At 52.8% G+C, this 25,378-nt stretch overlaps 1 protein-coding gene across 7 annotated transcripts in view; it reads left to right on the top strand.

Moving 5' to 3' along the window:
• The window catches only part of GOLGA3 (golgin A3), a 42,123-nt gene extending 19,292 nt beyond the window's left edge, over positions 1-22,831 (top strand). For all 7 annotated transcript variants that reach the window (XM_079149409.1, XM_079149410.1, XM_079149411.1 and 4 more), the window contains 17 exons: positions 1,749-1,951; positions 3,519-3,656; positions 5,311-5,472; positions 5,783-6,151; positions 7,830-7,907; positions 8,813-9,076; positions 10,098-10,192; positions 11,155-11,371; positions 13,466-13,609; positions 14,408-14,605; positions 15,397-15,513; positions 17,435-17,574; positions 18,216-18,348; positions 18,663-18,785; positions 19,253-19,414; positions 20,198-20,361; positions 20,965-22,831. In XM_079149409.1, the coding sequence (XP_079005535.1) occupies positions 1,749-1,951; positions 3,519-3,656; positions 5,311-5,472; positions 5,783-6,151; positions 7,830-7,907; positions 8,813-9,076; positions 10,098-10,192; positions 11,155-11,371; positions 13,466-13,609; positions 14,408-14,605; positions 15,397-15,513; positions 17,435-17,574; positions 18,216-18,348; positions 18,663-18,785; positions 19,253-19,414; positions 20,198-20,361; positions 20,965-21,136 (2,879 nt within the window). In that variant the 3' untranslated portion in view covers positions 21,137-22,831. The remainder of the gene's footprint in view (positions 1-1,748; positions 1,952-3,518; positions 3,657-5,310; positions 5,473-5,782; positions 6,152-7,829; positions 7,908-8,812; positions 9,077-10,097; positions 10,193-11,154; positions 11,372-13,465; positions 13,610-14,407; positions 14,606-15,396; positions 15,514-17,434; positions 17,575-18,215; positions 18,349-18,662; positions 18,786-19,252; positions 19,415-20,197; positions 20,362-20,964) is intronic.
• The last annotated feature ends 2,547 nt before the right edge of the window (positions 22,832-25,378 follow it).

The raw sequence follows: 25,378 nt of genomic DNA, 5'->3' as shown, positions 1-25,378 counted from the left end.
GACAGACGGGGCCTGTGGAGCCACAAAGTGCTCTTGATTGCTGTTAATTTTTCAGCTCTTGAGCATTTTTGATACTCAGCCCCTTGAGAAAAGTAAAATCCAAAAATTCCTGAACACCAAGCTAGTTTTGTACCTCTTGGGGTTGCAAGGCCTCACTGGACAGTGCTCCTGGGGCCAGTGACTCAGTCGTGGTCAGCAGCCCAGCGGAAGGTCCTGCCTGAGCTGCAGGCCTCCCTGCTATGTGTGTGGTGGGCAGAGTGAGGCAGGTACTTCTGTGGCCTTTCTAAGGTGTCTCCACTTAGAACTCTGAAGCACTGCACATGGGGTCATGGGCCCTCCTGAATAATCCTGTTCATCTTTCTTCAAAAGTTTTGGAAAATATCTTCATTAAAAACTAATGCTTTCTTAAATTTGGAGTGTAATTTAATTTTAAAATGTGAGGCTTTTTTTTTTTTTTTTTTTTTTTTTAAATACTGGGGATTGAACCCAGGGACACTTAACCATTTTTTATTTTTTATTTCAAGACAGAACCTCACTAAGTTGCTGAGGCTGGCCTTGAACTTACAGTCCTCTTGCCTCAGCCTCTGAGTCATTGGGATTACAGGCATGCACTACTGTGGGCGGCCTGACTTATTGTATTTGTACTGGGATTTTGGTTGATGTGGCTTCATCGCCCCTCCTTGCCCTTCTGCCACCCTCCCTGGCTAGTGTTGAGTTGGCTATATGCGCAAACCAGCAGGTGCTGGTGTGGAACCAGCCACGTGTTGCCCTTGCCCAGTGTATATGGCTGATGGACTCCAGGTGGTTCGGAGATGACAGGCATGGTGTCCACACCAGTTTCATGAACACAGTTGATTCTCAGCAGCACTCAACTTCCATACTTGCTGAAATTCATTTGTAATCCCCAAATCAAGGTTCAGGGCACTTCTGTGGTTATCACTCTAAATATGAGAGTGAAAAAGAAATTTTTTTTTGGTACTAGAAATTGAACCCAGGAATGCTTTTATTTTTTATTTTGAGATAGGGTCTTGCTAAGTTGCTGAGACTGGCTTTGAACTTGCAACCCTCCTGCCTGCTCAGAGTGGCAGGACATTTGAAGTTCAAAATGCGTACACTCCCAACTGAGACATTAGGAGCAACTCGCATCCTCTTGCTTGCCCTCAGCTCAGACTGTGAACAAGTATTCATTCTGTGGTCTGTGTAGTGTCCCCTGTGCATTTTGTGCTTTTTGCAGGGTGGTTTTGCTGTTTAAAATGGTCCCACAGGGGCCAAATGCGAGGAGGCTGAACTGCTTCGTGGAGACATTGGCTACAGATGTTTTCTGAAGCCTGCTGGCTGGTGGATAGAGCAGCTGACTTTGAACTGTGTTCATGAGTAAACAGATATTAAAGAAGTGTCTTTAGGGCTGGGGAGATAGCTCAGTTGGTAGAGTGCTTGCCTTGCAAGCACAAGGCCCTGGGTTCAATCCCCAGCACTGCAAAAAAACAAACAAAAAAAGAAGTGTCTTTAAATAGAATCACACGTAAATGAGCCTTTATGTTGATGGGGTGATGCAAGTGTGATTGAGTCTCAGAATGTAGCCCTGTGCCCAGGAACAATGCCAGTGCGGTGTTCGTGGGACTTCACAGAACGCAACCGCTGAGGGTGGCAACTTCACCTGCAGAGCTTGGCTCTTGTCAAGTGTCCATGCAGGGCCAGGGCTCCTGGGCTACTAGGTGGCCCAACCGACTGTGCTTATTCACTTTCAGTGCACGACCTTCGGCAGCAGATGGTGGCCCTGCAGAGCCAGCTACAGCAGGTGCAACTGGAGCGCACGACACTGACCAGCAAGCTGCAGGCCTCCCAGGCGGAAATTGCATCTCTGCAGCATGCCCGGCAGTGGTACCAGCAGCAGCTTGCCCTGGCTCAGGAGGCCCGGGTCAGGCTGCAGGGTGAGGTGGCCCACATCCAGGTATGGCCCTGGGGCTCCCTTCAGAGAGAAGGCATGTGACCTGCAGACACACTTCCCACCTCCTGAGGAAGAATGCTTGCACTGAATTAGAAAGATGCCCTTTTGGATTTTCATTCTGAAGTGCCTGCTCTGGGACGTCCAACACTCCTGGTCTAGCCAGCCTCTTCCTGCCTCCTTGTCCTCATGTTCATGTCTGCTGGATCTTAGGCTGTCCCTCCCTGGCTCTGAATCCCCTCCCCTGACATTCTCTGTCAGGCACTGAATGTGACATGTGCTCCTTCCCTGCTCACCTTTCTCACCTTTCTCTGGCTGCTTGAACTTAGGGATATGCAGTTACCAGACCTTTCTGTGTGGACACTGCTCTCCATGTCCTATGGGGGACACTCTCTCTTTCCTGTCCACTTTATTAGCGGTTGTAGACTGTCAGCTGTTGATGCCGTGTATGTGGGTGTGTGCGTTGGTCAGTGTGTTTGTGGGGTTCAGGCAGCACTGGTGCAGAGCTTCAGCATGAGGCCTGGCTCTTGGCCCATGGCAGCCTTTCTTTGTGTTTGGTTTTGGTGCTGCCGATTGAACCCAGGGGAGCTCTACCTCTGAGCCACTTCCTCAGCCCTTTTATTTTTTATTTTGACACAGGGCCTTACTAAGATGCTGAGGTTGGGCTTGAACTTGTGATCCTCAGCCTCCTGAGTCTGACTAGTTATAAAATTTAATGCGCTCTCCAGGCTACTGTGCATGTATGAGGCATGAACTATTTAACATCTTAAGGTATAAATAAATGAGATGCATTTTGGAAGGTGAAAGCAGAGGAGTGGAAGTGAGTGGCAGTCCTCCCGCTTCCCTGGTGCCTCTGGTGCAGCCCAGGCTCTGAGTTAGGTTTCCATGCTGCTCCTGTCACCAGCTCCCCTGGGTTATGGTGGAGAATGCAGGACAGGCTGTCTGCTTCCGCTCTCGTGAGACACTGTCCTCCCTTGCTGCACAGCTCCTCTTGAGCCCTGCAGCCCATCACTGTCACACCTTACATCTCGTCAGTCCAGGAAGGCCCACCAGGGCTAGCTGTGAGGTAGGGAGGTCCAGCTGCAGGCTCTGCCCTTACCTGTCTTCAGCCCTTGCTTTCCTTTGCTCCTGTCCCCTTGGGGTCCTGGCACCAGGCTCCTCTCAAGTAGATGGTCAGCTGAGGTAGGCCATGACTATCCATGAAGCCTGTATGTGTCCAGCTGGGCTTGGTCAGTTCAGATGAGCTGCTCACTGGGACTCAGGTGCCATTTGGTGGGAATGCCTGTGTAGGTCCCCCATGCCTCAGTTTGATGACCTGCCTTCTGGGTGTCCTGCTTCCCCACATAGGCACACAGGATCCATAGTTTGGCACAAAGTTTGAGGTGGGATGACCTGTGGTGGACATTGGGAGCTGTGTAGGTGAGTCCCAGGGCAGAAGAAAGGCACGCAGGAGCTATCTTTGCTGCTGGGCATGTTGAGAGGGGCAGCCAGGGACCACTGGTGGCTTGGGATGGTCTAATCTGCACTTGTGGCCTGAAAACGAACACCTGGTACCTTGGGCCTCTCTCTGCAGGTTGGGCAGATGACCCAAGCTGGTCTGCTGGAACACCTGAAGCTGGAGAATGTGTCCCTGTCCCACCAGCTGACAGAAACACAGCACAGGTCCATCAAGGAGAAGGAGCGCATAGCTGTCCAACTGCAGAGCATTGAGGTGAGGGCGTTGCTGGTTGCCAGTTTTCCTCTGGCTTTGGGTCATGTTTGGAAGTGTCAGAAGCAACACGCAGGTGTTTGTACCCGTGATGTGGGCTTGAGAGTGTGCATGTGTGTGGAGACACTTGCAGCACTTGGATGTGGATAGTATTTAAGAATGTTTTGAAACATTGTTTTGAGCAGCCTGCAGTGGCAGCTGTGCAGGTTTGGTGATCACATCCCTCCTGGCCTACAGGTCAACGGTACCTTGGAGCCCTTTTGCTCCAGTCCCTAGCCATGGGTCCTTGTCACTTGGGAACAGAGCTGGGCACAAAGTGTCACTGTGTGGAGAATGTTTCAAAGCAGGGTGATGATAGGCATTCCCACCTGCTGCACCCCCATGGCCGTGCCTCCCTAGGTGTGGGAAATGCACTGGCTGTGGTCTTGACCAGATTCCTTACTTGTGAGAATCTAGGGTGTGCTCTGACTTCTGTGAGCCTAGTTTCCTTTGTATAAAACAGGTAGTAACGCCTGCTCGAGTTCCTTATTAGAAAACCTAAAGCAGGAGAACAGCGTGCGCCATCTGGTCATTTTGTGCCGAAAATATCACCAGGTTGCCTCGGTTCTGACCCTTTGTGGTCATGCAGGAAGCAGCTGCTGTGGCTCATCCAGCTTCTCCTCTTCTTCTTATTGGGCATCCACCCTTTTCCCTGTGGACCACATGCCCATTCACCTTGGATGATGGAAGAGAACCCTATCAAGTTAGCCATAATATTTAAGGACTTAGTGTAAAAGAACCAAAAGCATTTTTGAGTCATGAATTGATGTCTTTTTTTTTTTCCCCTAAAAATCGTGCTAGGATGTCAGGTCTTGTCAGTCCAATCTGAATGTCGTACTTGGGGCATGGTTCCTGCTCTCTCCCTCTGTTGTTGAGTTGTGTCAAGCAGCCATCTTGCCAAAGAGAACATCCTGCAAGGCACTCCAGAGGAGGGGTGTGCCACCCACCTGTCCCCCTGAGAGAAGCAACTGGGAGGCTCACCCAACACTTGATCCCAGTTCTTTTTCTTTTTTTGAGATGTTGAGGGGGGTGGTCTTGCTGTTTTGCTCAGGCTGATCTTGAATTCCTAGGCTTAAGCTATCCTCCTACCTTAGTCTCCTGAGTATCTGGGACTTATGTGCTGCCACCACAACCAGCTGATCCCATGTCTTTTTTTTTCTTTTTTGGTACCAGGGATTGAACCCAGGGGCACTTAACCACTGAGCTGCATTCCCAGCCCTTTTTTTCATATTTTATTTTGAGACAAAGTCTCGCCAAGTTGCTTAGGGCCTCACTAAGCTGCTAAGGCTGGCTTTGAACTTGTGTCCTGCCTCAGCCTCCTGAGTCGCTAGAATTATAGGCATGTGCCAACACACCCAGCTCTGATCCCAGTTCTTAAAACTGGGTTGTTTGCCTGTTTCTCTCAAGTCAGTCTGGGCCAGCTGGGATAGGAGCCTTTTGCCTCATGGGGAGGGCCAGTGTGTTAACCTCTCAGTTTGTAGCGTGTAGACAGGACAGAGATGTAAATGAGAGGCCTTTCATGGGGCAGTGGGTTTTCCTGTAAAGTGTGGGGCTTCTGGTCTGCTGCTGATGATCAGGTTTTCCTGCTCTCTAAAATGCAACTGTTTCCTGGGTCCAGGCCGACATGTTGGATCAAGAAGCAGCCTTCGTGCAGATTCAGGAGGCAAAGACGATGGTGGAGGAAGACCTGCAGAGGAGACTTGAGGAGTTTGAAGGAGAGCGGGAGCAGCTGCAGAAGGTGGCAGATGCAGCAGCATCTCTGGAGCAGCAGCTGGAGCAGGCAAGTAGTGGCCGCCACCCTGGGCCCCAGGCCTAGAGAGACCTCCCACAGGGCCCAGCCTCACACAGTGGCCGTGGGGTCGCACTGGCAACAGGTTTGAGTTGTCTGTTGAGTGTGTGGGAAGGGCCATCACCAGACCATTGCTGCTGCCTGCGTGGCCGTGGGTCTGCTTCTGCTCATGTTCTTCACCAGAGTTTTCCATAAAAAGCGCCCTTCAAGGAGACCACCAGAATTAAGTCCTTCCAGGGAAGAAGTGTAAGTTCTTGGAGCAGGACGAAGAGAGCCATCACATCTGCCTCCCGTTTTGCAGGTGAAATTGACTCTGCACCAGCGGGACCAGCAGCTGGCAGCCCTGCAGCAAGAGCACTTGGAGCTGATGGGGCAGCTCACCTCCACACAGGAGGCTCTGCAGGCCCGGGGGCAGTCCCTTGATGACCTGCACACGCGCTATGACGAGCTGCAGGTGCGGCTGGAGGAGCTGCAGGGGGAGGCTGCCTCCAGGGAGGACGAGATCCACTTCCTGCAGAAAGAGAAGATTGTCTTGGAGGTGGCTCTGCAGGCGGCCAGGAGTGGCAAGGAGGGTCTGGACCGGGAAGCAAGACGCTTAGAGGAAGGTACTGAAGAGACCTCGGGACACCTAGAGCAGTTGAGACAGGAGCTGGCCGTGAAATCCAGTCAGGTAACCCAGTCCACTGCCGTCATGTCCTGAGCTGATGTTGACTACTTGGTCCTTTCTTTGGATGTGTTCTTTCATAAATGTGGGTGAATGGCATGTGAAAGAATGCCAGTAGCTTGTTCTCTGCCTGCTCTTGGTCTCGCTGCTGAGCATGGAGAAGCTGGATCTGGGCACCTGAGTTTTGTTTGGGGCTGATGAAGGTAGTCTACCAAGAACCTCCATTTCTGCTGAGTCGTGAACTTGGGCTCAAGGAGAAGCTGCAGGAAACATGGTTTCTTTGCATGAGATAGTGTGTGGGGAGGGACAGGCAGTAGTATGACTGACTTAGGCCTGGGTCTTCTACCATGCTGTACTGGTGGGTGAGAGCAGTCTGGTGGGCAGGACATACCTGGGGCATCTAGTGCTGGGACTAGGCACAGAGGGGATAGCTAGGAGGTCAGGTCAGCTCAGGATAACTCTCTTTGGATTAGTGCGGAAGGTTTGCGGATGAGAGGGCATCCCTGGTACCTTTCCCTCAAGGGTGACAGAATTCTTCATTGTCAGCTGGTAACGTGACTTGAGCTAGCATGAGACAAGATTTCCTCATGCTGGGACTCTACCTGCATTGCTACTGAGAGCTGCCTGTGGCTGCCCTTGGATGGTGATGAATTCCCAGAGGCTGGTGCTGCCGGCACAGTGGGAAGCTGCTCTCAAGTCTCCTTACTGACTTAGGGGACCCCAGGCAGCCCAACTGGGAAACAGAGCTTCCTCCCAGCCACTGCCTGCCCAGGAGCTGGCCATCCCTTTGGCCTCTGGTACAACTCTGTCCACATGGGGCTTTGAGGCTTGTGGACTCTGACTCCCCCCCCCTGTGCCTACTTCCAGTCCTTTACTGCTGCAGGGCCATAGGCATGTGATCACAGTAGAGAAGTGACGTTTCTGAGCAGCTGGGGGTACCTGGGGATAAACTCACGACCTCCCATGACAGGGAAGAGTGGCTGCAGGGAATGGAGCACATCCCTGAGCCCGTTACCCCAGACTGGTCCTCCATCATCGGTCTCAGTCACGTGCCAGCCACAGGAGCCTTCCTGCCATGTCACGTGGCTGCTTCAGGAGCATTTGTTGTGGTGGCTTGTGGCCTGGCGGTGGCGTGCTCACCTGGCCTTCCCAAGGCCCTGGGCTCCATTCCAGCACTGTGCTGGTTTCTGAATCCTGGGGATCTCCATGTGCACATCTGAGAGGGCGGGTCTAGCTCCTGAAAGTACAGTCCTGAGAAGCCCCCCGGTGGTGAGGGTAGGCTAGTCCTGGGGCCTGGGGGCCTTAGAACCCTGCCGTAAAACCCACCTGCCATTCATTTTGTAAGTTGAGGCTCACTGGAATAAGCCTTGCTCATTCCTTTATGCACTGTCTGTGGCTTTTTTCATGTTGCCAGACCAGAGCTGAGAAGCTATGGCAGTCTCATGACCACAAAGCTGAAGATGTTTCCTCTCTGGCCACTCCAGAAAGGGCCCACAGACACCTGGGCTAGAGCATCCCCTCGTGCCCCTTCCCTCACCTCCTATTTAGGTGCCAAACCTTCTGAGCGACCCTTGGGCCATCAGCCCTTGGTTGCAAAGCCTTCTCTGCGGGGAGCTGGCTCTTAGGAGATGCAGCTGGACGCAGGTCCTGGAGCCACAGGCCACTCTGCAAACCTGTCCCACAGGTAGAGACCCTGCAGCAGGAGATGGCCTCCCTGAGGAAGCAGATGCAGAAGGTGAAGGAGCAGTTTCTTCAGCAGAAGGTGAGACTCGGGTCTCCTCAGGGGAGACCAGCATCAACCACAGTCCTTGAGACCTGTGTGCTTCAGGGCGGGAGGGAGGCTCCAGGTCCTCCTCGTCTTCTGCAGTGCCTGCTACCTCTGAGTGCACTTCTCTCCACTATTAGTCTCTTGAGAGTCAGCCTGGCCTGTGGTGAGGTGGGTCTGATCCCCGCAGGTCACCTGTGGTGCCTGTCATCGCCGTGCGGCCAGGGTGCCCTGTTACATCATTCAGAGAATGGTGTGTGCTCTGCGATACCACCAGGTTGCATTTGCTGTCTTGGATAGCTCTGAAAAATTCACACCATGTCCAGCATTAAAACAAGTCGAGGGGCTGGGGAGATAGCTCAGCCGGTAGAGTGCTTGCCTTGCAAGCACACGGCCCCGGGTTCGATCCCCAGCACCCAAAAAAAAACAAGTCAAGTGTACCTGATAGGCACGGGACACAAACTCTGTCAGAGCCCGCACCCCTGCTGGAGGGGCGGCTCTGACTCCACGCTTCCCTGCGGAGCACCAGACACCCCAAGGGGTCTGAGAAAGGAAGACCCCTCAGAGCAGCGTTGTAAGCGGTGTCACAAAGAGATGCCTGTCAGAAACCAGGCACACAACCAAAGGGAGAAGAACTTGCCAGCGTCCCGGAGATACACGAGCTGTCCAGGAAGCCCACAGAATGCCTCATGTTGCCCACGTTTGTCAGGGCTTGGGCATCGCCTGGTGCTTAAAGCAGTGGCGTGCCTCAGTTAGCAGTGTCTTCCTGAGCACAGCATGTTGTCTCCAGCTCAGAGGAGTTATTCCCTACGTAAATGGCAAGCGTTTTTATTTAAGCCAGTTTGACCCCTGGAGAAGACCCCATCTGATTGCTGGCGTATAGCTGGAGTCTCATCTGGCAGGTAATGGTGGAGGCTTACCGGCGGGACGCCACCTCCAAAGACCAGCTCATCAGTGAACTAAAGGCCACAAGGAAGCGGCTGGATGCAGAGATGAAGGAACTGAGGCAGGAACTCATCAGGGTGCACGGGGAGAAGAAGGCTGTGGAGGTGGAGCACTCCCGTTTGCAGAAGGAGGCCGCCCAGGCCCACCAGCAGATGGCAGGTCTCCAGGAGCACCTCCAGGCAGTGCAGAAGGAGCGCGACGAGATGGAGGTGCACTTGCAGGTGTGCAGAGTTGGTCAGGCAGCTTCTGTTGAGTGGTGGAGGTGCAGCTGAATGTGCGTGTGCATGGGGGTTGGGGTGCTGGCCCAGAAGGTCTTTTAGATAAATAGTCTGGAGCAAGTTCCACCTCCGAGAGTTCTTGCCATCATCCTGGCAGGGCAGACAGGTGAGTCCAGGTAAGGCCAAGCTGTGCTGTCACATGAAGGGGACAGGCAAGGTACACTGCATGAGTCCCATTGGTGCAGGATGAGGTGACAGACAGGATGTGGGTAGCTATTGTCTGAGCCAAGAGCTGCACAAAGTCAGGGCTCGGTAGAAAGATGGGAGGGAGCCCTTGTAGAGATCCTGAGTTCTGGCAGGGCAAGGATTGAAGGTGTCCTGGAGTGGCCCCTTCTTCATGGCTGTCTCCTGAGCGATGGTGTTGGTGAGTGAGGGTGACTGGGTGGTGGGACAGGCGAGCCTGGAGGCAGGGGTCAGCAGGGCGTGGCCTGAGGACCTCACTGCACACTGTCCAGGTGTGAGCTGGACGATACTTCCTGAGATGACAAGTCAGTTTGGGGGCGTGGCAGGCAGGATGTAAAGGCCTAAGACCAGGGTGCCTGATGTGTCCCTTTACTGTTGAGTCAGTCGTGTCTTGTGCATCAGAAAGCACAGGTGGAGTGGGGTCTGACCCAGGGCACAGTAGCAGCTTCGGCCAGCTAGGGTCTGGTGGAGGGTGAGGTGGGTCGAGGCCAGGATCAAGCCCAGGTCTGGGTGGAGCTTGTTCCCTGTGTTGCCGTGGCTGAGCCAGTCCTGGAAGACGCGCCCTTGCAGAACAGACCAAAAGGGCCAACCAAGGAGAGGCTAGGAGGCCATACAAAGAGCAGTTCCTGGTTGGGCCTGGGGATGGGTCCTGGGGCCTTCCCCTTCCTGCCCTGGTGCACTGGACTTGGCAGCCAGGCACCTTGGGCCTATTGAGCCTCACTTATCAAAGGCAGACCTACAGAGCAACTGTGCCCTCCTCACATGCTTTCTGTTCTTGAAGTCCTTGCAGTTCGACAAAGAGCAGATGGCTGCTCTGTCAGAGGCCAATGAGGAGCTGAAGAAACAAGTAGAAGAGCTCCAGCAAGAGGCCAAGAAGTAAGTCTGCGAGTGGCAGCAGTGCACGTGAGCACAGGCAGTCCACGTGTGGCTGGGTGCCCTGACGCCCTGGCCCATAAGTCTCCTGGGTCCCGTAAAGGCTGCCTGGACTGTTCAGTTCCAAATCTGAAGTTCTGCTGTGATCTGGCACTTGCCTTTTCTGCAGAGCAGTCCCAGAACTTGAATGTTATAGATGTTCAAGCATCTATAACAAAAGCTCCCCTTTTTAATTCATGAGCATTTCTGTGCTGCTGGGATGGTGCCCAGGGCCTTGTTCGTGTCCAGCCGGCCCTCACACTACCACTGAGCCACACCCAGCCTAAAGTTTCTCCTTTTGCGTTTGTGTTCCACCTTCTGTGTGCGCTCCTGTGACAGCGTCTTCCATCCTGTGCCCTCCCCGGGGATGGTGCCTGGCGGTCGTCCCTTGCACCTTGGTGCTCATGTCACCTAAGCACTCAGACCTCCAGGCAGCCTGTGCGGCCTCCTGCTCCATGCATGTCCTGTGCCATGTGTCTTATTGGCTGGTAGTGTCCTCATGAAACCTTGAGTTTCTTGGTGATCTTTGGGAAGGACTTTGGGCACATTTCTGTTTGGTAGGAGTGGGCTGTTTCTTTGCCCTCACAAGATCATTTTAAAACTACTCAGGTGGGGGCAGGTCTGACAGTGGTGGATGTGGATCCCACCAGGGGGCTCTTGCTACCTCTCTGGCTCCGTAGGGCCTTCCTGGTGCAGGTGTCCCTTCCCTCACCGTAGCTGCACCAGGACTGGCACATGCTTGCCTGGGCCTTCCCACAGGAGCCAAGTGGTGGGTTGAGCTAAGGTAGCCTCTCCAAGTCCCCAGGTCCGCTTCCTTGCCCGCATGTGAGGGTTGACGGGAATGCACTTTGCTCACACCTGCTGAGCCAGAAAGTTGGCAGAGGTTAATTCAATTTCCTTCTCTGCCTCTCTTTGGTGATGTCCAGGGCCATCACAGAGCAGAAGCAGAAGATGAAAAGGCTGGGCTTGGACCTGACCAGTGCCCAGAAGGAGATGAAGACCAAGTATAAGGCCTACGAGAACGCTGTGAGCATCCTTAGCCGCCGCCTGCAGGAGGCCCTGGCTGCCAAGGAGTCCGCAGATGCAGAGCTGAGCCAGCTCAGAGCCCAGAGCAGTGGTGGCGGCAGTGACCCTGCGCTACATGTAGGTAAACAGCACATCCCTCCCTGTTGTTCAGAGTGCTAAAGACCAAGTATAGGGAAAGGACATTCCGTAAACATCTTCCTCCTCTGAAACCCACTCTGGGGTGCTCCTCTTCTGCACGTACTCCCAGCCCATTTTCCTTCTTTTTTCTTGGTACCTGGGATTGAACCCGGGGGTGTGTCACCACAGGGCTACATCCCCAGTTCTTTTCATTTTCTATGTTGAGACAAGGTGTAGCTAGGTTGGGAGGGGATCTCAGTAAGTAACTGAGCCTGGCTTGAGCTGGTTGGTGACCCTCCTGCCTCAGCCTCCTAGGTCTGAGATCACAGGCATGCACCACCACACCTGCTTACATTTTTTATTTTGAGGCAGGGTCTTGCTAGTTGCCTTCATCTTGTGATCCTCCTTCCTCAGCCTTCAGGGTTCCTGGGATTATAGCTCTGTACTAGGGTTTTAAAGAAGGTGGCCATCTCCCACTTGTCACTCAGCCCCCTCAGGGTTGTGTTTGCCTGTGCACGTTGCTGCAAATGGCTTGGTGGCTGGACCTGGGTCTCTGCGTCATCTGCCCTCCGTCCGCCCTGAGTGGTCCTGCAGACCTCCTTGCCTAGTGCTTTCCTACTGGCAGAGGAGACCAGTAGCTGGGGAAGAGAAGGCTCAGGTGGTGGAGCCCAGCCTGCCTCCCATGTTCTGACCTTCGTCTCGGCTGTGGCGGTGGTCCAACTGCCACTCAGTCCCCCTCCTCTGGGTGAGCCTGCCTTGCCCACCCCTTTGTCTTCATTTCAACCTCAGGGCAGGGGAAGTTCTGGCCAGAGGTTGAGGGGAAGGGGTGTGAGGCTTTGGTGCTGTCTCCATAGGACAGAGCCCTGACTCTGTCACCTTCCTCAGTTCTGTTCCTTCTCACTCGTGCCAGGACTGCACTTGGGCTTGGCAGGGGGAGTCATTGGGCCAGACCTGCTCCTGAGTTCCTCTCCTCCTGGACACTGACTCTTACTGTCTTTCGCTTTTTCTGGCAGGTGTTCTGTTCTGGCTGAGTGAATCCCTACTTGCATTACATTTGGTATCTTGTCTTCATCATGATGTCTCTTCCTCCTGCAGTTTTTCCCCATCTCCCATTCTCCTGTCCACCTGGGAGTTGATGAGTTGGAAGTGACTTCACATAATCTGGTGCTTTCTTATCCAGTTGAATGAAGTAAACACTCCTCCTAGTTATTCTATAAAATATCAAGGGGCGTCTGTTCAATCGTATGCTCCTTTCTTCTGTAAAATGTGTCCGCCTCGTCTGCCCGTGGGGTCACCTGGTGAGGGCAGCAGGGCTCAGTGTCTCTGGAGCCTGTGGCTGAGGGCAGGCACAGCTTGCAGCTCAGGATCTGCTTCAGTCTGTGGTTCCACCACCCTCGAGGTGCTGCCTGGGGCAGGTTGTGTGCCTTCCGATTCTCAGTATAATGAAGGCAGAACTAGCACAGCAGCCACACCTGCACTCAGGAGGCTGAGGCAGGAGGACTCGAGTTCAAGGCAGCGAGGCAACTTAGTGAGACGTTGTCTCAAAACATAAAAGGGACTGAGGTGAACCTCAGTGGTGGAGTGCTTCCCACATGCCTAAAGCCCTGCGTCAGTCCAGCACAGCAGCAAAAAAAAAGTCAAGAGTAGAGTCTCCTCCTGAGGTGACCAAGTAACACCTGGAAAGTGCTTGAAACAGCCCATCACTGTGGTGGCTGTGGCGCTGTGCATGCATATGTGTGAGCAGTGTCTGCAGAGGTGTGTGCAGGAGCAAGCCTGTGTGCATTGTTTATCCTGCTGTGCCAAATGCTACTTACTGCTATATGGGATAATTTACAGCCTCTACTGCAGGTCAGTGTTTCTTGTTTTCAAAACATTTAACTCAAGAAGGTTTTTTCCTTTATCCTAGCGGCACCCTGGGGGTCATTAATACATGTGCTGTGGATAACGGTCTCACACCTTCTGAAAGGGAAGTATTGTGGGGGTGTGATTGGGCCTGTGGCCACACAGCTTCATGCCTGGAGGCGCTGCAGCAGGAGAGAGGGTGCAGGCCTGCCCTGGGCCAGGGACCAATGCACTTTCCCATCTGGCTCTTAGGAGAGGATCCAGGCCCTGGAGGTGGAGCTGCAAAGCGTTGGTCACAGCAAGATGCTACTGGAGAAGGAGCTGCAGGAGGTGATTGCCACAACTAGCCAGGAGCTAGAGGAGTCCCGGGAGAAGGTGCTGGAGCTGGAGGATGAGGTAACTGCTGCACGTCCGGGTGCCAAGGCCTGGTTGGTGCTTGATTGCTTTCCATGGGTGGAGCAGACTGTTCAGCACTCTGGCGACAGTGATGACAGTCACGGCCACTCATGTGCCAATAGAGTGGTCACTGGGATAACCGCCTCCTGGTTAGAATGCTGGTACCAGGGACCGAACCCAGCGGTGCTCCACCACTGAGCCACACCCCCAGCCCTTTTTATTTTTTGTTTTGAGACAGGGTCTGACTAAGTTGCTTAGGGCCTCACTAAGTTGCTCAGGCTTGCCTTGAACTTGCGTTCCTCCTGCCTCGTCCTGAGTCACTGGGATTTTTAAGTATGGCCACAACTCCTGACGAGAATGCATTGTTTGCACATTAGAAACCCAGCCTAACCTCTCAGATAACTCAGAACTGAGAGACAGTCCTGGCTGCCCCTGGCACTGTCACAGCTGCCTCCCTGGCCCCTCTGTCAGGGTCCAAGGGGGCTGTCAGCTTCTGGGGTTGAGCGCTTCGTTCAGACGTCCTGTCCTGTCCTGAAATGGGTGTGGCTACAGCTCGCTTGGTTCTGTGCCATGCTGAGTGGCTTGGCCTGGGCTGAGGCAGTACCAAACCAACTTCTGGAAGCCTGTGGTCCCAGGAGAGCAGCTCTCCTGGCCCCTGAGCCGTGTGGGCCACAAGTCGAGGGAAGGCCATCCTATTTCCTTATTGGCCCTTTCTGGTTGAAAGTACTTTCCTGTGTGGTGTGTGCAGTGGTTCCATCCAGCCACGCTTGTCATTTCACAGTGACTGATGTGTTTCAGCTTCAAGAGTCCAGAGGCTTCAGACGGAAGATAAAGCGCCTTGAAGAATCAAATAAGAAGCTGGCTCTTGAGTTAGAGCACGAAAGAGGGAAGCTCACAGGCCTTGGACAGTCCAGTGCTGCTCTGCGGGAGCACAACAGCATCTTAGAGACGGCGCTGGCCAAGAGAGAGGCCGACCTGGTCCAGCTGAATCTCCAGGTACGCACACTTTTCCGCCAGGATGCCGAGGGCTGCTGTGGCTGTGCACACCCAGGGTCTTGCTGCATCCAAGCATTGCAGCACCTCCAGGAGAGGCATGGCACTCACAGAGTGGTCATTGCATGGCCTGCGGGCAAACTGGGCTGTGCAGCTGGACCCTCCACTGGGCACCTGGTGGGTGTGCAGCTTCAGCAGTTCTGTGAGGCGCTCCTGTGGGCAGGCCAGACTGTTTCCCCGTCGTGAGTAGTAACGTGTGGTGGACACCACCCGGACTCTTCATGTGATTCAGAGCTGGATACCTGGAGCCCTGCCTGCATCTTGTGACAGACCCTGTTCTTGGCTCCCGTTGCATACTTGCTTTGGATTGGAGTGGTGTCTGAATGTCTCAGGGAAGTTTTCACATTGACTGCGGAGAGCCACTGTGCCCGGCCATCGAGCATGTAGAGTTTTGGGAGTTTGGTGACAACCTTCTGCCATGGCCTCACCCCTCCAGTCTTACTGTGCTTTCTTGCATTTGTGTTTATAGCCTGATTTCTGTGGCCTTTATGGTACCCACCGGTCTTGAATGTGTCCAGGTGACCGTACTCTGTGATTTCAGATTCCTGCTTTTGTAGCAGTGTTCTCCAGAGGCGGACTTCCCTCTCTTCCTCACACTACTGCCCCCTCTGGCCAGGCACTGTGGCCACGGTGTGTGTGCTGGCTGTAAGGGCCCCGCACTTCATCACAGGTTCTGTAGGTGGTGGGATTCCTGAGTCGTCTCTCACTGTGTATCCATGTGCAATGCAACCTAGGTGCAGGCAGTTCTGCAGCGTAAAGAAGAGGAGGATCGCCAGATGAAGCAGCTCGTCCAGGCTTTACAGATCTCATTAGAGAAAGAGAAGGTGGAGGTGAACAGCCTCAGGCAGCAGGTATGTGGCCATGCCCAACTACTTTCAGACTTGTATGGCCTCAGGTCTTCCCATGCCAGTCACCTGGGTGCTCTTCAGATCTGAGCTTCTCTTCCAGGACTTTGCTATGGGGAGAGGTGCTGTCATCACAGTGTTGTGGCAGGCTGCGGAGGACCTGGCACTGCTCAGTAGAAGGTGTGTCAGATTGAACGGCCATGCAGCCCTGCAGCCCTGCACCACGTGTAGATATGTGTGTTGATCTTTGCTAGAAAGAGTTTTTCTTATAGAATGATGAGTGTCAAAAAGCACACTTCCTGTTGGTGTTAAGGAGCAGACGGAGCTGTGCACGGTAGCGCACGCCTGTAATCCCAGCAGCTCAGGAGGCTTAGGCAGGAGAAGGTCGAGTTCAAACCCTAAGCAACTCAGTGAGACCCTTTCTCTAAATCAAATTCAAAAAAGGGCTGGAGATGTGGTTCAGTGGTTAAGCACCCCTGAGTTCAATCCATGGTATCAAAAAAAAAAAAAAGGAACAGATGGAAACATGGTTGTATATGACCTTTTTTCTGTAGGGAGTCAGCTTCTTGTGGCTGGCTCCTTTTCCTGCTCTGTGTGTTTGCTGGTGTGTCAGGTAAATCACATCACAGCGGCAGTGTGTGCTGACCACTGCTTGCTCCACTACAGGCCTGTGGTCACACCCTTCCTCTGCTGTTAGAACACGCGCTTTCTGACAATGCCCCGTGTGTCAGGACCTCTGGCCATGTATGTTCGTATCTGCTCTTCTCTCTCTTTTTTTTCCTCCCTGAGGTTCTGAGGATAGAACCCAGGGTCTGGCATATGCTAGGCAAGCACTGTGCCACTGAGCTACACCCCCAACCCTGCATGAGTACATCTCTGTGTTTACACAACAGAGGAAGTTCTTGGGAAGAACTGTGATAATCTCTGGAGAAATGTGTGGGAGAGGACACATCACTTTCCCTTTGAACTGTGAATCGTAGCCGTGTGTGTGGTGGTATGTGTCTGTCATCCCAGCTGTTCAGGAGGCTGAGGCAGGAGATCTCAAGTTCCAGGCCAGCCTGGGCAACTTAGACCCTGTTTCAAAATAAAAAGTGAGAAGGACTGGGGCTTTTGCCCAGCCCTTGGGTTTGAACAATCCCCAGTACCACAATCAATCAATCAATAAGTAAATAAGAAATCCATAACTAAACATGCTGGGGGAGATGATATATGCCTGGCTTTGATTTGTTTTTTCTTTGGTACCAGGGATTGACCCCAGGGGCACTTTACCACATCCCCAGCCCTTTTTATTTTTTATTTTCAGACAGGGTCTTGCTAAATTGCTGAGGCTGTCCTTGAACTTAGGATCCTTCTGTCTCAGCTTCCCAAGTCACTGGAATTAGAGGCATTTGCCACCATGCCCAACTATTATAAATGCTCTTATTAAACTTTATTTTAAAATAAAGTATTTGTAGTGCACTTCGACAAGGAAATTAAAATATTGGAAAAGAAAATATGAATTTTTGTGGTACTTGAGAATTTGCTCGTCTTTTTGGAAACATTGACTCTATTCTAAAAACAGAGAGATTTCAGAAAGAAGACTAGTTACATCATAAATAGAATTCGTAGCTGCATTATTGTTAGGTGGTATAATGCAAAAGTAGATTGATCTCAGAATGCATGAGCCTTGATAAACTTAACTAAAAACATGCGGATATGCTGGAAGAATATGCAAATGGTTTTACCAAGGGAACTGTGAATAGATTTGTAAATTCGACAGACACTAGTAACCTCTTCTGATCCACTCCCCATGTGCTGAGCCTTTCGACAGGCAGTGGGACAGGCGTGGGATTGGTGGGACTTCGGTGCTGGTGCTTGGGGCACCGCTGAGCTCTGGTTGTCCTGTGGTGTACCTTGTGGGTAACATTAACTTCCTGTCTTCTTCCAGGTGGCTGCTGCCAGGGCTGAAGCAGGACACAACCGCCGCCACTTCAGGGCTGCTGCCCTGGAGCTGAGTGAAGTGAAGAAGGAACTGCAGGCCAAGGAGCACCTGGTGCGGACACTGCAGGCCGAGGCTGACGAACTCCAGTGAGTGCCACACCTGTGCGGGGCCAGCTCCGCTGGTCTTGAGGGCCTGGGTGACCCAGGCATGCAGTGTATCCTGTGCAGGCAGAGCTGTCAGGGCCCCCACCCAAGTCTAATTCACACTCATATGGAGACGGACACCTGTCTTTTACCAAACTCCTAAGTATTGAGGGGTCAATCCCAGTGACCCGACCCCTGTCTGAGGAAGCCCAAGCTTGACTCTGGCTGCCTAGATCCTTACTACCTTGCTTGACCTTCCCAAGACAGAAGCTGTCCAGGGTCAGGACACACCCCTGGGACTGTGCCTTGGATACTGGGAAGATCACTGAGCTCCTCACTAGTGCAGTGTGGTCAGACATGTGGAGAGGCTTGCTGTGCCGTGCCCAGGGCTGCACACTGGCAGCTCTAGAGTTCCCTCTCACTATGTGGCTGGGAGCAGTCACTCAGCACCATAATCTGGATTATGTGGATAAAACATGTCTCTTGAAGGACTTTGGAGGGTTGGACAAATACCCAGCAGTCCATAGCCTTTGAGGAACACTCTGTGTCTCTCCAGGATAGCCATGATCCGCAGGCTTCATTTCAGAGTGGGGCGGCAAATTGGGAAGACGCTGTCATTTCATTCTTACCTTTTTTTATGCCAGGATTCGGGAGGGGCAACAGTCCCAGGAAATAGCACAGTTCCAGGCAGAGCTGGCAGAGGCCCGGACTCAGCTTCAGCTCCTGCAGAAGCAGCTGGACATGCAGCTGAGCCAGCAGCCCACAGAGAGTCAAGAGGTGACGGGCCCCATCTACTTGGAGAAGAGTTTTAATTTTTTTCTAAATATGATATTAAAAGATGTGCAGAAGCTGGACACAGTGATGCACACCTGTAATTCCAGTGACTTGGGAGGCTGAGGCAGGAGAATCACAAGTTCAAGACCAACCTAGGCAACTTAGTGAGACCCTGTTTCAAAATAAAATAAGAAGGGCTGGGAATGTAACTCAGTGGTAGAAGTGCCCTTGGGTTCAATCCTCAGAACCACCACAAACAGAAGAATGCCACTTCCACTCTAACATTCTCTTGATCGTGTGACTTTTCTCCCCTTTAGATGGAAAATCTCAAATGGGAGTTGGATCAGAAAGAGCGAGAAATCCAGTCCTTGAAGCAGCAGCTGGACTTGACAGAGCAGCAGGGCAGGAAGGAGCTGGAAGGGACACAGCAGTCATTACAGGTGGCCATCCCTGGACTCCAGGGGACAGTTGCTGTGGGTGGCTATTGTGCAGGTGGACTGCAGGCTCTGGAGTTTGGGTGAGAGTGTGCAGGGTGTGATCATCACCAGATCCTTCACAGCCTGGACAGTGGAGAGGAGACTGCTGAGATGAAACATCCTATAATTCACTCCATATCAATTAGGCCCTCGCCAGGCCCATTGGTGCATGCTTACAATCCCAGCAACTTGGGAGGCTGAGGCAGAAGGATTACAAGTTTAGCAAGGCCCTGTCTCAAAATAAAACAAGGTCTGGGGGTGTGACTCAGTGGTAGTGCACCCCTGGGTTACATCCATATTACCAGAAAACAAAAACAAACAAAAACCAAGCAAACAAAAAGAGAACGAGTCCTTCAGAACCAACGTAGAAACTGAGATCTTTTCAGTGTTTACAATCATTAGCTTTTCTGAGTCTGAATTTGCTTTTCTAGAATATCAAGTCTGAGTTGGAGATGGTGCAGGAAGACCTGTCCATGACCCAGAAGGATAAATTTATGCTTCAAGCCAAAGTGTCAGAACTGAAGAGCAATATGAAGACTCTGCTTCAGCAAAACCAGCAGCTGCAGTTGGACCTCCGCCACCGCATGGCCAAGGTGGTGTTCAGGCCCACTCTCCTTCAGGTTGACTGACGCATGCCCTAGATTTGCTTGGGCAAGAGGTCAGCAGACTTTCTAGCCGCATACACGTAGCAGATGCATTGGGACATACGGGGCATCTGCTGAGGTGGTCAACGAGGTGGAGGGTCCTGCCTGGACAGCAGGCCACATCATTCCAAAGGGTGGTGCCCTTTCCAGGAGAACGCCTGCTTCTTCACAGATGCAAATTCCACCGTGTAGTCGCATGCTCCGTCGGTCGGATGCGTGCAGGCTGTGCCCAGGGGCTGCGGACCCGGGCCTGAGCCCTGTACTCTCCTGCTGGGCTCCAGTGTCGGCACCTCTGGCAGAGCTGCCCTCTTTGTCGATGGCCTTTTGGGAAACTTGTTGTTGTGGTGGGGCAGTCGCAGAGACTCAGGCATCATGTGCTGTCTTGGAAGTTCCGTGTCCTCGAGAACCTGAGCAGCTGGGAAACGTACTTGATTTTCTGGGGAAGCTCAGTGTGGAGGCTGTGGGTTTGGGGAAGCTCCCAAGTGCGGCTCTAGGGCCTGGCTGGGTCCTCCTGAGGGTCTCAGCTCAGGTTGCCTGTGTGTAGCGTGTGCATTAGGAGCAAAGCTGTTTATTAGCCAGCCTTCTTTAACTTCTGGGATAGGCTGTGCTGACAAAAGGCTAGGACAGTCTCCTTTCTGGGGTCCCTGTCACGTGGGGGCCTTCTGACTCCTGTTGCAATACGCTGATTGACGGAGGGACATGGGGAAGCTAATGACATGTTTTTGTTAACAGAGGAAGGAGCCAAAAGGTGAGGCCAGCTCCCCGGGCCCTGCAACACCCATCAGGATCCCTGACTGCCCCGTCCCAGCCTCGCTGCTAGAGGAGCTGCTGAGACCTCCACCCGCTGTGAGCAAGGAGCCCCTCAAGAACCTCAACAGCTGTCTGCAGCAGCTCAAGTATGCTCCATATTCTGTGCCGTCTGCTGAGCTTTTAAAACAAACGACTTGTTTGTCTGGAGGAGTCCCTCCTGCTGTGTGGCATGCCACCGTGGGGTGGGCCTTCCCACAGTCCAGCAGACACTGCTCAGAGCAGACTGCCCTAATGTGCCTTCAGAAGTGGGAGGCCATCTATGTTGTGCCTGTTTGATGTGGGTTGAACCTCCTGGCTCAGGACAGCAGAGGCCAGTGTCAAAGAGTACAGCCGGGTGGGAACTCGTGATACTGGGTGTGCAAGTCAAGCAGCACTGGTCCTGGGACAGCTTCCACACAGCGGCTTGGCTGACCTTGGACCCTTAGGTCAGTGTTTTTCAAAGTCCCGGTGGAGGTAGGCTCCTGCCTGGAGCAGACCCTAAGCCAGACAGTGCGCTGGCTTCCTTACAGAATGGAGGACTGGGCTGAGTCTCGACCCAGCCATGTGACCATGGCTGGCTTTCTGGGATCATGGTAGAGATCCACTGTCACACAGACACAAGGAACCCTCTGCCTTGGTAGGGGCTGTGCTGTTGGCTCCTGCTTGGCTCTCCTGTGACTGGTTTCTCATGCTTCTTCCCATCACCCCAGGCAGGAGATGGACAGTCTGCAGCGCCAGATGGAGGAGCACGCCTTCACTGTGCACGAGTCCCTGTCCTCCTGGACACAGGCGGAAGGTCCCCCAGGGGAGCAGGTGAACCCCAAGGCAGACACGCAGCAACCAGTTGGAGGCCAGGCTCCCCCAGGAGGGCTGAACCAGTGACCACGCAGCCTGCACACAGTGCGGATGCGGCTGTTCCAGGGGACGCTCGTTTGATCATGTGCTCTATATTTTCTGAGTGAAATTTAAGTTTTGCTTTTGCCTTTGATGAGGACTGAAACAACAGAATGAGAGTCAAGGATTACAGAAATAGTCCTTTAAAATCACAACTGGCTTTCCCCACAAAATAAGCAAACCTTAAGCCTAGCTTTGGGCCCAGTAAGGAACCGTGAGTGTGTGTCCGATGGGTTATTTGCAGAAGGAGGCATCTTTGAGGGACAGGGACGCTGCTTGTGGAGGGCCATGCCAGTGGCCAGCTCCTGCAGAGACTGCTCAGTGGGGTCCTCAGGCAGCACACCTGGGCAGGCCGAGTGCAGGTTCTTACTGTCCTGTCCACTCAGTAAGAGCTCTCCTTTCTTGCAGAGTGAATTTTTTATTTGCACCTTTGGATTTTTATTTCATTTTTTTCAATAGCCATCCCATAATAGGATGTACATAGACATACTGAAAATGCTAATCTTTTAAAAGCATATGCCTATGTTATTTAAGAAGAAACTAATTGTCTTTTTGTTGATTGCCTTTTGGAAAAATTGCTTTTGGAAAATAATGTACACTTAGGATTAGGGATATCAGAAAACTATATTTTAAGAAGTATAGTTTTTTTATTTACTCTACCTTCTAAACCAAACATCCTTGCCCAGATGAGTCTCCTTGTTTAAATTTTACTTTTTTCTGAGAGTCTTTGCTTCCTGTCCAGTGTCTTCCTAGGTTTGTGACACAGGCCTGTCAGGTACTGGCCCTGTGTGGACCCACCCACTTTGGCTGGCCACCAGGCAGGAGCAGGTGGGACCCTCAGTCAGGCCCAGTGGTCCCCACAGTCCCCAGGGGAAGAGGGCCTAACTGGAGTGAGGGTCACAGGCCCCTCGCTGTGCCCTCTCCCCATGCCACGCTCATCATGCTCACTGGCGTTGCCAGTGTCACCTGGTCAGAGGCCACGTCTGGAAGAGATGTGGTGCCAGGGGAAGGGAGATGTGGTCTCCTGAGGAACAGGAGGTTCCAAGGCCACAGCTGCCGCCTCTACTGGGGCACGTGTTCCACCTAGGAGGCGACGCTGCCTACGCTGATGGGGAGAGTGTAGGTCTTTGATTATCCCTAGGTCACTAGGAAAATCTAAAACAGTATTTATTGTTATAAGGTGGGAAGGAGAAATAGGGGAAGTCCAGGTGGCCCTTGTTCAGATCTGCCGGTCTACACATGAAGTTCTGCACACGGACCGGCCCGGATTGGCTGTGTCAGCAGGTCCTGGCGTCTCGTGGAGAGAACAGCACAGAGTTTCAAGGAGTGTGTGTTCTCCCGTGGCATGTTGTTAGAGGTTAATTGATATAGCTAGAGTAGCATCACTACCGATATGTGTGGTGTTTAAAAAATATTCCCTAGCAAGTATTGGAACTTATAAAGTGTGTATATCGTCTGTACAGGGTTGATCTTGAAATACTTGAAAATTTCATTTTAAGAATGTCCTATTTTTTATCTTAAGTTGGAAATTGTTTCTGACTAAATTGTTCTTGCACCATTAGAAAAGAAAAATGGAAATTTATGTTCTTATTTATTTTGGCGGTTACCTTTTGTCTGGGCAGAGACAGGACATGTCCCTGGGCTTGCTCTGTGGCGGAGCCGTCTTCTGCCTCCATCTCAGCGGAGTCTGCACAAGCTTCCATGCTTTTCCTCCTAGGAGAGGATGTGCTCGTGTGCCATGCTGGGCACCATGTCTGTCCTTTTCCCGTTCCTCCTTGCTTGGCAGTCCTGGGCCTCACCTCCCCTTGGCCCTTGCTGCCCCTGCAGGGCCCTGGCCGGCCAAGAACCTGGCCTGTCTTGGCTCAGCCTTGTCCTCAGTGGCCAGTGCAGCTCTGGGCCTGAGGTGCTGCTGGAGCTGCACTGCCTTTAGGCTCCTTGAGGTCTCATGCTGCTGCTGCTGCTGCTGCTGCTACTTTTGAAGGTCAAGGGCGCTTTTCTGTCTCCTGGGGACCCACTGCACCTCCCCCTCCCGGAGCCAGGTTCTTGGGTGGACAAAGTTGGAACGACCGTTTCTCTGGGTGAAGTGCGAGTGACGGGATCCAGGCCTGAGCAGGGTTCTGCCGGGTGGCTCTGCGTGCAGTGTTCACCCAGGGTCCTGCCATTGCAGGGAGCTGTATGCAGCTGGGTAGTTCACCACGCCATTGCCTGTATCACAGGGGGTTTCCACTGATTTTCCCTGTGGTACCCATCAGACTGATGCCCACACATCTTACAAATTGATGTGGCTTTGTTCTACTCTTTGGAAGATGTTTTGATAGAATGTGCAGCCGACTACTTGGGCCTGGGTCAGGGAGAGTGCAGCCTGTGGGGCAGCCCTGGTGTTGGGATCAGGCGGCTCCTCGGCTCGCCCTAGGGGAAGGCTGGTTTTCTTGGTACGGGGCACTGCAAAAGCCATGGCCTACTGACTACCAGGGCACAGACCCCTATTTACTTTTTTTTTTTAAACAAAAATTGTCACGTGTAAAGGTTCTGGGAGTGTAAGGGACCAGCATATCTGAAAGGGAAATGTCCTGGAGGCTTCCTCCCGAGGACCCCAGCCATGCAGATACCTGTGGTGTGAGATCGCGGAGCCCCGTGTAACAAGCTTACTGACTCCACATTCCAAGTCTCAGGTTCTGACTGGATTCTTGAGGGTCAGTGTTGCAGAGGGTTTAGGAAATTTGGTTGTTCACTCACTCCTATTGTTCACTCATTTCTTATTTAGAGTTACTCATTTCTATAAAAAAATTCTCACAAAAGGAGTCATTAGGTTGGGGCTGTTTGCGCAAAAGGTGTCACTGTGTGTAACAGATTGTAACTTTAAAAAGCATGTTGATTTTTTTATAATATAAGCGTGCTTGGAGATTCCTTAAATTTTGTGCAATAAACTATTTTTGGTAAAGGTTTTCCTATTTCATTGGGGAGTCCTTGTGTATCTGCATTTTGTCATTGGGAGTGACTCCCATCTCCTCGTCACACACCCTGACGTCGTGTGTGTGAGGAGAAGCTGTGCTGCGGAGGTTTCTGGCAGGACGTGCAATCTAGCTCCACCTTGTTGGACCAGGTAAGAGAAGGAGGTCTGCACGTTCCCGTCTGTGGCCACAGTGGGAGAGAGGGTGTGTGGAGTCCATGTGCCGTGAGGATCTGCATGAGGCTTCCTGGCCAGTCAGTCACAAACGTGATTTTAATCAAAGTGTTGCTAGCCTGCCACATCAGCAGCAGGACAGCCCAGCACAGGTGGGGCACAGGTCAGGCACAGGCAGGTCAGCGGCAGGGAGCTCAGGTGCCCCCTCCTGGGCCGCTTCAAGATGCCGCCTCCATTTGGAACGGGTTCAGGCCAAAATCGGGAAAACAGCCTGTTGTTTTTCTGAATTATTCTAAAAATAAGACAAGCAGCTAGAAAAAACAGCGCACTGTGCAGCACGAAGGAAGCGGGAAGGACCCATGACCTGAGGAGGCTGCCGGCGGGTGTCCAGCACGAGGAGCTCAGGCCACGTGCAGGCCCCCGCGCTGGCTTCTGTTGACAGCTAGCAAATGTATCCCCGTAGTGTCCTCAAGACTGTACCGACAAGAACAGCCATGACAGAATTCACTACTCACTTCTTTTGCTCTACAAGGAACACAGAGGACACGGGGCAGTGAGCCAGCCCAGGGGGCGGGATGACCACCGCAAGTGGGGGCCACACTGCTTGGGCCCCGCACACGCCCCTCCCACACTCCGGGATGAGGTGCGCTCCCCAGGTGCCAGGGCTGCAGAGTCCCCATGGGCTACACGGGGCTACTCACGTGGTCTCCTTCCACCGCGTGCTTGACAGTTTGTGGCCAGTCTCACACCCCAGCCACAGCCTCTGCCGAGTGGTCCCCGATGACACGGGTATGACGCTCCCATCAGCAGGTGGCGCCCCGGTGTCTCTGGTCTTCTCTTCTTTGTATTGGGGAGTGAACCCAGGGGTGCTCCACCACGGAGCCACATTGAGACAGGCTCCTGTGAAGTTGGCCAGGCTGACCTGGAACTCACCACGCTCCTGCGCCTGCCTCCCAAGTAGCTAGGACTAGGGCACCGTGATGGTCCCACCCTTTTGGGGGCAGTGAATTCATCAGGGTAGCATTTTTGCTTGAATGTCACTGAGAGTAACCTGCACAGGTAAGTGCAGAAGCAGAGAGGGAAAGGGTCACAGGACTGAGGGCTGC

The sequence above is a fragment of the Sciurus vulgaris genome (assembly GCF_902686455.1).
Source record: "Sciurus vulgaris genome assembly, chromosome: 8".
In the NCBI taxonomy this organism is placed as follows: Eukaryota; Metazoa; Chordata; class Mammalia; order Rodentia; family Sciuridae; genus Sciurus; species Sciurus vulgaris.
This window is presented reverse-complemented; position numbering and strand designations above follow the sequence as displayed.